The following is a 10,749-nucleotide window of genomic DNA, read 5'->3' as shown; positions in this document are numbered from 1 at the left end:
GTATCCAGGAACCCTGAAACTCAAGTTGTCAGCCTAGGAGTCAATCTCATCATATTTCATCAAATGATCCTCACATTTGATCAAGTCATTGTTCCTGTGGGTTGTAAGATATATCATAATTTATACCCTAGCAGAAACATAAATGAAAATTATTATTATGAGATAATATCACTAGCAGGATCCACTCAGATTTCATAGATGTGATTTGTGAGAAAGAACATACCTTGAAATAAATGAAATGATGTACACTACTTCATGGTGACATGCCTTTGACTTCTTATTTAAAACTTTTTTTTGCTTCTGCTGAAATATCATTTTTCAAATTGAACTAACTGTAATTATGCTGAGGCAATTGTATTTGCAGAGCTGCTGAGCATTTTTAACAAATGTCTCCATCTTGGCCTGAATGATTTTCTGACTATAATGGTTAGCTGAGCAACTTGTTTCTCCAGAAAGCCTTCCTTCGTGCTACAGTGGAAGTAACCCTCCCTTGACTGGTATCCTGCATAGACCCACTTTACTCATACCCAGAACACTACAGTTCTTATTGTTTTTCTTTTCTTTCTACTTATAAGTACCTTGAGAGAAGAACTTGCTTTTGGTGGATCTCTGGCCCAAATCATATGTTTTGTGTGTAGTGTTTTTATTGTTATTCTAAAGCTATCTGTGTGTATAGGCTAGTGAGATATGGTGTATAGTGAGACAGGTGGATAGTATGGAATATAGCGTATAGTGGATTTAAGTGAGTACATAATTGTGTTGATTCACAGGAAACTAGAATTTTCCCATGTGGAAAAGTTGATATGAGTAAATGAGTAAACCTGTAGTTTTAAACTTGAATTGCAAGTATAAATAAAAAATCATAATATTAAGACTTAAAAAAAAATGTCCTGGCCACTTAAAAAACCCTAAAATGAAGGCTTAGAACTCAGATTAAGGCGTTCACATAATATTTTCCCACTACAAGGAACCAAAGTATCTTGGAGAAATGGCTGATTTCTAGTTTGGAGCAGGAAGTTTCTCCAAGAGTCTGGAACACCTTTGCCATACCAGAAAGTGAAGGGAAGCTCAATGATAAATGTATGATAAAAGGATTAATAAGCGACTGGGTTGAAAAAACTCCCACGTCATAATTGGGACAGTTTGAGTCTCAAGAGAAACAATGGCTAGGATTTGATGTTGTTGTTTAATAGCTAAGTTGTGTTGAATCTTTTTGACCCCATGGACTGCAGCATGCCAGGCTTCAGTGTCCTTCATGGTCTTCTGGGGATTGCTCAAATTCATGTCCATTGAATCACTGAAGCTATCTAATCATCTCATCCTCTTCCACTCCCTTCTCCTTTTGCCTTCCATCTTTCCCAGCACCAGAGTCTTTTCCAATTCATTGGCTCCTTACTTCAGGTGGCCAAAGTGCTGGAGCTTCAGCTTCATCATCAGTCTATCCAATGAATATTCAGGGTTGAATTCCTTTAAGACTGACTGGTTTGATCTCCTTGCAGTCCAAGGAACTCTCAAGAGTCTTATTCAGCCCTTCAGTTAGAAAATATCAATTCTTTGTCACTCAACCTTCTGAACAGTCCAGATCTTACATCCGTACATTGTTGTTGTTGCTCAGTCTCTCAGTCCCATCTGACTCTTTGTGACCCCATGGACTGCAGCACACCAGGTTTCCCTGTTCATCACAAATCTGGAGTTTTCTCAAACTCATGGCCATTTAATCAGTGGTGCTATCCAATCATCTCATCCTGTGTTGCCCCTTTCTCCTCTTGCCCTCAGTCTTTCCCAGCATCAGGGTCTTTTCCAATGAGTCGACTCTTCACATCAGGTGGCCAAAGTATAGGAGCTTCAGCTTCAGCATCCATCCTTCCAATGAATATTCAAGTTTGGCTTCCTTTAAGATACACTGGTTTGATCTCTTTGCTGTCCAAGGGACTATCAAGAGTCTTCTTCAGCACCACAGTTTGAAAGCATCAGTTCTTAGGCACTCAGCTTTCTTCATGGTCCAAATCTCACATCTGTACATGACTATTGGAAAAACCATAACTTTGACAATACAGACCTTTGTTATCAAGGTGATGTCTCTTCTTTTCAATATGCTGTCTAGGGCTGTCATTGCTTTTCTTCCAAGGGCAAGTGTCTTAATTTTGTGGCTGCAGTCATTGTTCACAGTGATTTTGGAGCCCAAGAAAATGAAATCTGCCACTGTTTCCATTTTTACCCATCTATTTGCTGTCGCAGAGAAGGCAATGGCACCCCACTCCAGTACTCTTGCCTGGAAAATCCTATGGATGGAGGAACCTGGTGGGCTGTAGTCCATGGGGTTGCTAAGAGTCAGACACACCTGAGCAACTTCACTTTCACTTTTCACTTTCATGCATTGAGAAGGAAATGGCAACCCACTCCAGTGTTCTTGCCTGGAGAATCCCAGGGACGGGGGAGCCTGGTGGGCTGCTGTCCATGGGGTCGCACAGAGTTGGACATGACTGAAGCGACTTAGCAGCAGCAGCAGCAGCAGCAGCAGCAGCAGCATTTGCTGTCAAGTGATGGGACCAGCTGCCATGATCTTAGTTTTCTGAATATTGAGTTTTAAGCCAGCCTTTTCACTCTCCTATTTCACCTTCATGAAGAGACTCTTTAGTTGCACTTCACTTTTTCCATAAGGGTAGTGTCATCTGCACATTTTAGGTTATTGATATCTCTCTTGGCAATCTTGATTACAGCTTGTGCTTTGTCCAGCCTGGCTTTTTGTATGATGTACTCTGTATAGAAGCTAAATAAGCAGGTTGACAATATACAGCCTTGATGTACTCCTTTCCCAGTTTTCACCAGTTTGTTGTCCCATGTCCAGTTCTAACTGTTGCTCCTTGACCTGCATACAGGTTTCTCAAACCAACTCTTGAAGAATTTTCAAAAAATTGTTGTGATCCACACAAAGGTTTTAGCATAGTCAATGAAGTAGAAAGTGAAAGTCGCTCAGCTGTGTCAGGCCCTTTGCCACCCCATGGACTATACAGTCCATGGAATTCTCTAGACCAAAATACTGGAGAGGGTAGCTTTTCCCTTCTCCAGGGGATCCTCCCAACCCAGGGATCGAACCCAAGTCTCCTACATTGCAGGTGGATTCTTTACTAGCTGAGCCACAAGGGAAATCTTCAGTGATGCAGAAGGAAATTCTCACATCCATACTCCATATGTATGTAGTTTTAATATTCTTTTTTTTGTTGTTGTTGTTTGTTTGGAGTTCCCTTCCTTTATCTATGTCCCAGCAGATGTTAACAATTTGATCTCCGCTTCCCCTACCTTTTCTAAATCCAGCTTGGACATCTAGAGGTTAACTTTTGGCACATGGTTTAAATTACAACATTAAAAACAAAAGTTATAGCACAGGTTACACGTTGCTTGAGTTTCCTTTGTTTAGTTTATCAACATGCCCAAAATCCAGAAATGGAAAAATTAAAACCACCAAATCAGTGAGTAATATTTAGTAAGAGTTTCTTGTGGATATGAAAGCAGTTCACAAATGGGGAGATTCCAAATTAAAAGATTGATGTGAAATTCAGGGGCATGAAATTACAGAATGACTTACAGAGCAAAAATGAGGAAGTTATTACTTTTTACAATGATTGGTTACTACAGTAGAAGTTTTTCTTGCCATTTTTATGTGGTTGACTTCTGTTTCTTTTATGATTGTCAGAGCCATTTACAAAACAAACCTGGCTTGGGTTTCACTTACTTTTGTGAAATAAGTTGGTTTTAGTTTTCTTACATGGCTTAAACGTTTTCATCTGTTCAGGAAATTCTCACATCCATACTCCATGCTTATGTAGTTTTAACACTCTTTAGATACTGTGACCACCACTCAGACTGTATAGGATTGCTCAGTAGCTGTCCTCAGGCAACCATTAGATACCAGCTCACTTGGGCAACTGCCTTGTACTTCAGTGGAAGGAACTCTGGTGTTTGCCGAAATCTTACTTCTGGACCTGAGGTGTGTGTCTTCCTTACTTTTGGAGTAGAGTTTAAGGTACTTGTTGTATTTATTTTTGTAGGGAACTTAAGGAAATCAGAGGTAAATTTTCATCTTTTTATCTCTACCATCTCAGTCTAATTTTCACCAATAAAGGCAAGATCTTGTTTACTGATCCTCTTGATTGGAGTAATTGAGATGTTGAAATAATTTGTTTCCACTCAGGTTTTCACTTTGGTACCAAGGGCCATTGAGAGAGCAGCCTTTGTAGTATTAGTGCGGAGTGAAAATCAAGCTCTGAGCACCGTACTTCCTGGACATCATCTTCATGTTCCAGTGAGTCTGTCAGTACCTTTAGCCAAGTATTAGCCAAGCAGGAGATGCACAGTACTGGATGCTTGGGGCTGGTGCACTGGGACGACCCAGAGGGAGGGGAGGGGAGGGAGGAGGGTGGAGGGTTCAGGATGGGGAACGCGGGTATACCTGTGGTGGATTCATTTTGATATTTGGCAAAACTAATACAATATTGTAAAGTTTAAAAATAAAATAAAATTTAAAAAAATTAAAAAAAATAAATAAAATATATGAATATATTTTGCAGACAGTAAAACAAAAAAATAAATAAATGGTATAGAGAGCATTGGTTCACTTTTCCAGTGTCTGACTCCTTGAAATGGGGCTAGGATTCTCAGAATCTCCCTTTCTATGGTATGTCTCCATTCTCAGAGGAGGTCTCTCTGTGAATGTACACCAAGGTACTGTGGCCACTCACACTGATCCATTTGGTATTCTCTCCAAGACCACCTGCACTACCTCTCTGTTACTGCTACATCACTTGTCAGTGTTATATTTGCTGTATGAGAGAATGAGATAGGTGGACAAACCAAAGGAATACTTCTAGATTAAGAGAGACTGGAAGTTGAGCAATTGTTTAGTATTACCTTGTTATTGAATAGATGTGGCAATAAAGGATGAGGAAGGTGAAATAACTCTTCAGCATCACAAGGGAGCTTTTCCAGGGTAGAATGTATAAAAGAGATGAAGACCAAAGAATGGAAATGAGATGGAGTGGGAGTTCAGAGCTGTGGGAGGCACAGTTTTTCTGAGATGTGCAATGTGGGTCAAAGATTTGTCAGTTGGGGAAGAGAGGAAGTCAATTTAGAGTACTGAAAAAAAAAATGCTGAAATTAGAGATCAAATACCAGCTCTGAGAGTCAGAAGTTCTACTTCCCAGTGAAATGCTGCTTCTACCATTTCTGTTACTTGGAGTTATCCTCCCAGGTGGTGACAATGAGGATGGTAAGAATAACTCTGGCTGCTCCCAGCACAGGTACAGGGGTTCTGGATAAAAGCATGCTGCACCTATCACTAAGGGTCTGGGCTCTGCTGTCTCCAGCCCTTTCCCCTATTCTGGAGGCTGGGGATGGAGCCAGAAGCTTTGGGGGCAGGGGACCATTTCAAGTTCTGTATTGTTGTTCAGACTCTGGGTTCTTTTTCATACTATCCTGATTCCACATTTCCCCCTCATTCTTCTTATCTTTCCACCACTACAGTGTTCCAGGGGCCAACCTCCTACCATGTCATGCAAATTTCAACCTTTGTCAATAGCACATGGGCTCAAAATCAAGGCTCAGGCTGGTTGGATGACTTGCAGATTCATGGCTGGGAGAGTGACTCGGGCACTGCCATTTTCCTGAAGCCCTGGTCGAAGGGCAACTTTAGTGATGATGAGGTGACTGAGCTGGTGGACCTCTTCCGAGCCTACTTCATTGGATTCACTCGGGAAGTGCAGGACCGTGTCAATGAGTTCCAGTTGGAATGTGAGTATAGTCCTCTGATCTGGAAAGACTCTCAATGACTTTTCTTTCTCTTGTGTCAGGCTACTGCTCCCTCTGATGATGGTCCCTTTCCCCCCTCTTTATCCAACTGCATGTACACAATTGTGCAGAGTAGCCTTCAACCCCGACTCCATACCTCCATCTGGTATCTGAGATTCTTCCTGTTTCTTGCTCTCTTCTGTGTACATGACTACTCTTGTGGTTATTTCTTGTTTGCGTCTATGTAACTTGCTTCTCTAAAACCCCAAGGAAGAATCTCCTTTTCCTACTCTGTGCTTGACTGAACTTAAGTGTGACTTCCTACTCCTCCAATTGATGTCCTCAAGCATCTTCTGCCTGATCCCTTCTCTGCATGTAACCATTCTCTTCACCGTGGAATGCTGCACTTCTGACTCCATCACACGTTGCCCCTCTCCCCTCTTGCCCCCTCTACATCCTTAAAACAGCCTAACCCCACCATTGATGATATGCATACCTCTCCCCAGTGCTCTTTCTGAAAAGTCCTGAATACTGTAATTGGTTTTATGTCAATAATTTCACCTCTCAACTTGTTGCCACTAAAGTAAAAAATCCTATGCCTTTTTCTCGTCTCTTTCTTTCCTGTTTGCTTTTTAATAACTTGTCTCAGTTTTCTTTTACACAGACCCCTTTGTGATCCAGGTCACAGCAGGCTGTGAGCTGCATTCTGGGGAGGCCATAGAAAGCTCTTTGAGAGGAGCTTTAGGAGGACTGGATTTTGTGAGTATCCAGAATCATTCTTGTGTGCCTGCACCAGACAGCGGCAGCAGGGGGCAGAAGTTTTGTGCACTCACGACTCAGTATCAAGGCATCTCTGATATCATTGAGAGACTTCTCTCAGAAACCTGTCCTCGATATCTTCTGGGTGTCCTCGATGCAGGGAAGGCAGAACTGCAGAGGCAAGGTTAGTCTCATGCTCTCCCCAAGATGTTTCTATTTCTCCTCTCACAACTTTCTTTAAATTCATTTTGATATATGGCAAAACCAACACAGTATTGTAAAGTTAAAAAATAAAATTAAAAAAAATTTAAAAAATTCAAAAGTGAGAAGTACCTAAATAGAGAAACGATTAATCAATAAGTCAGTTGGTGCCCATAGGAGTGGAAGAGGAAACTGTCCAAATTTGTGGGTTTCTGAGTCCCCATGCTCTGGATTAGAGGCATAATCTGACATTCTTACTGCTTCTTCCTACCCCAGTGAAGCCTGAAGCCTGGCTGTCCAGTGGCCCCACTCCTGGGCCTGGCCGCCTACTGCTGGTGTGCCACGTCTCAGGATTCTACCCAAAACCTGTGCGGGTGATGTGGATGAGGGGCGAGCAGGAGCAGCCTGGCACTCAGCAAGGAGACCTCATGCCCAATGCAGACTGGACTTGGTATCTCCGAGTAACCCTAAATGTGGCAGCTGGGGAGGCAGCTGGCCTGAATTGCCGAGTGAAGCACAGCAGTCTAGGAGACCAGGACATCATCCTGTACTGGGGTAAGAAGGAACTGGGGCCCAACTGGGAATGGGAGGAAATGGCCCTCAAGAACAGAGAGGAGGACACAGGAAGGGGAGGGATTTGATGGGTGAGGGAAGGATGGAGGGAGGAAGACAGGCATGGAGAGAGGATAGGCGGGGAGGAAAGAGAATCAGGGAGACAGAAAGAGAGAGAGTCAGAGAGACAGAGTTTGAGATTTATTTCTAGGACTACAGTGCCAGAGGTATGAAAATAGCTGATCTAAGCTGTACAATAGATAAAAATGAAGTAGTCTTCACTACTACAGTAGTAGTCCCACTGTAGTCTCAGTGGGATTCAGCAAGAAGGAAAGATTAAGGGTGGCTGTGCGTATAAGACCTCTGGGAATATGAGAAAGGGAACCAGAGATGCCCATGCATCAGAAGCAGTTAATGATGGTGCAGACACTCAGATGGGTAAGAAGGCTTGGAGAACTAGAGAATGGGTTTGAAGTGACATTCCTTTGTCTTCTCCCAATTGCCAGGACACCCCACATCCATTGGCTTGATACTTGTGGCAATAATAATACCCTCCTTGATCCTTTTGATATGCCTTGCATTATGGTTTTGGAGACGCTGGTGAGTTTTCATTTTTTAATCTTTTTTTTCTGTCCATCCTTTTATTCTTTCCCTCCTTTTTATCTATTAATATTACATCTCTTTAGTCTCACAATTTCTGCTAAAACATTTCCCTTTTGTCCCCAACTCCCATCTGTAGGTAAATTTATTTTTTTTTAAATTGCGGTAAAATAAGTCTTGGAAAATTTACTGCATTAGCCATTTTTACACATATAGTTTAGTAGTATTAAGTACATTCACATTTATGCAGCCAATTCTTAGAATTCTTTTCATCTTGAAAAACTAGAAGTCTGTGCCCATTAAACTACTTTCCCCAATCCTTTCTCCCTCAGGCCCTGCCAACCACCATTCTACTTTCTGTCTATATGAATCTGTCTACTCTAGGTACCTCATAGAAACGAAATCATTTGTCTTTTTGTGAATGGCCTACTCCACCTAGCATTATGTCCTCATAATTCATTCATGTGGTGGTCTGTATTAGAATTTTTTTCCTTTTAAATGTTGTTTTGTTTACCTGTTCATCTCTCAACAGATACCTGGGTTAATTCACATTTTAGCTGTTGTGAACAATGCTGCTATGTACATAGTGTACAAATATCTCTTAAGTTGAGCATTTTTTTGCTTGTGTTCTTAACAGGTCATATCAGAATATCTTGTGAGCCCTGACCATGTCTCCTTTTCCATTTGGAATAAGTATCCAGGAACCCTGAAACTCAAGTTGTCAGTCTAGTAGTCAATCTCATCATATTTCATCAAATGATCATCACATTTGATCAAATCATTGTTTCTGTAAGTTGTAAGATAAATCATAATTTATACCCTAGCTGAAACATAAATGAAAATTGTTATTATGAGATAATATCACTAGCAGGATCCACTCAGATTTCATAGATGTGATTTGTGAGAAAGAATATACCTTGGAATAAATGAAATGATGTACACAACTGCATGGTGACATGCTTTTGAGTTCTTATTTAAAACTTTTTTTTTTTTTTTTGCTTCTGCTGAAATATCATTTTTCAAATTGATCTAACTATAGTTATGCTGAGGTAATTGTATTTGAAGAGTTGCTGAGCATTTTTAACATAATTTCACTCTCTTTATTTGGATGATTTTCTAACTATGAGGGTCAGCTGAGCAGCTTGTTTCTCCAGATAGCATTCCTTACTGTTAGAGTAGAAGAAAGTCTCCCTTGTCTGGTATTGTGCAGAGATTCACTTTACTCATACCCAGAACACTGCAGTTCCTTTTCTTTTTCTTTTCCTTCTACTTATGAGTTCCTTAGAGAATGGCTTGTTCTCAGTGGATCCCTGTCAAAAACTTATTTCTGGTGGTAGAGTTATTACTGTTATTGTAAGACTATCATGTTTGTATAGGCTACTGAAATATAGGATACAGTGTGACAGGTGGATAGTATATAGTTTAGGTGATTATATAGTTGTGTTAATTCACTTGGAACCAAGATTTTCTGTCTAGAGAAGGTGATGCGAGATAGATGTAATATTAGACTCTGTAATCTTAAACTTGAATTGCAAGCATAATTAAAAAATCATAATATTTAGGATTAAAAAATGTCCTGACCACTTAAAAAGCCACAAAACCAAGACTTAGTGCTCACATTATGGCTTTGACATATTTTCACACTAAAGGCACCAAAGGACCTTGAAGAAATGGCTGATTTCTAGTTGGGGCAGAAAGATTCTTCAAGAGTCTGGAACAACTTTGCCATCAATTCAGTTTAGTTCAGTTCACTTGCTGAGTCATGTCCAACTCTTTGTGACCCCATGAACCGTAGCACACCAGGCCTCCCTGTCCATCACCAACTCCCTGAGTTAACCCAAACTCATGTTCATCGAGTTGGTGATGCCATCCAGCCATCTCATCCTTTGTCGTCCCCTTCTCCTCCTGCCCCTAATCCCTCCCAGCATCAAAGTCTTTTCCAATGAGTCAACTCTTCACATGAGGTGGCCAAAATATTGGAATTTCAGCTTTAGCATCAGTCTTTCCAAAGAACACCCAGGAATGATCTCCTTTAGAATGGACTAGTTGGATCTCCTTGCAGTCCAAGGGACCCTCAAGAGTCTTCTCCAACATCACAGTTCAAAAGCATCAATTCTTTGGTGCTCAGCTTTCTTCACAGTCCAACTCTCACATCCATACATGATCACTGGAAAAACCATAGCCTTGATTAGATAGACCTTTGTTGGCAAAGTAATGTCTCTGCTTTTCAATATGCTATCTAGTTTGGTCATAACTTTCCTTCCAAGGAGTAAGCGTCTTTTAATTTGATGGCTGCAATCACCATCAACAGTGATTTTGGAGCCCAAAAAATAAAATCTGACACTCTTTTCACCGCTTCCCCATCTATTTCCCATGAAGTGATGGGACCAGATGCCATGGTCTTTTTTTTCTGAATGTTGAGCTTTAAGCTAACTTTTTCACTCTCCTCTTTCACTTTCATCAAGAGGCTTTTTAATTCCTCTTCACTTTCTGCCATAAGGGTGGTGTCATCTGCATATCTGAGGTTATTGATGTTTCTCCTGGCAATCTTGATTCCAGCTTGTGCTTCTTCAAGCCCAGCGTTTCTCATAATGTACTCTGCATTAAGTTAAATAAGCAGGGTGACAATATACAGCCTTGATGTACTCCTTTTCCTATTTGGAATCAGTCTGTTGTTCCATGTCCAGTTCTAACTGTTGCTTCCTGAACTACATATAGGTTTCTCAAGAGGCAGGTCAAGTGGTCTTGTATTCCCATCTCTTTCAGAATTTTCCACAGTTTATTGTGATCCACACAGTCAAAGGCTATGGCATAGTTAATAAAGCAGAAATAGATGTTTTTCTGGAACTTTCT

General features: G+C 40.9%; 1 protein-coding gene across 1 annotated transcript; it reads left to right on the top strand.

The window, feature by feature from the left end:
- The first annotated feature begins 5,182 nt into the window (after positions 1 to 5,182).
- LOC139181136 (T-cell surface glycoprotein CD1b-2) lies at positions 5,183 to 8,840 on the top strand. Its single transcript, XM_070783977.1, has 6 exons — positions 5,183 to 5,266; positions 5,521 to 5,787; positions 6,449 to 6,727; positions 7,021 to 7,299; positions 7,803 to 7,896; positions 8,534 to 8,840. The coding sequence occupies exons 1-6, from the start codon at positions 5,206 to 5,208 to the stop codon at positions 8,553 to 8,555; spliced, it is 1,002 nt and encodes a 333-aa protein (XP_070640078.1). The 5' UTR covers positions 5,183 to 5,205; the 3' UTR covers positions 8,556 to 8,840.
- Positions 8,841 to 10,749: the final 1,909 nt, after the last annotated feature.

This window comes from Bos indicus, chromosome 3, assembly GCF_029378745.1.
Source record: "Bos indicus isolate NIAB-ARS_2022 breed Sahiwal x Tharparkar chromosome 3, NIAB-ARS_B.indTharparkar_mat_pri_1.0, whole genome shotgun sequence".
NCBI classification, from domain to species: domain Eukaryota; kingdom Metazoa; phylum Chordata; class Mammalia; order Artiodactyla; family Bovidae; genus Bos; species Bos indicus.
Note: the sequence above shows the minus strand (reverse complement) of the source record. Positions and strands in the feature narration are given on the sequence as shown.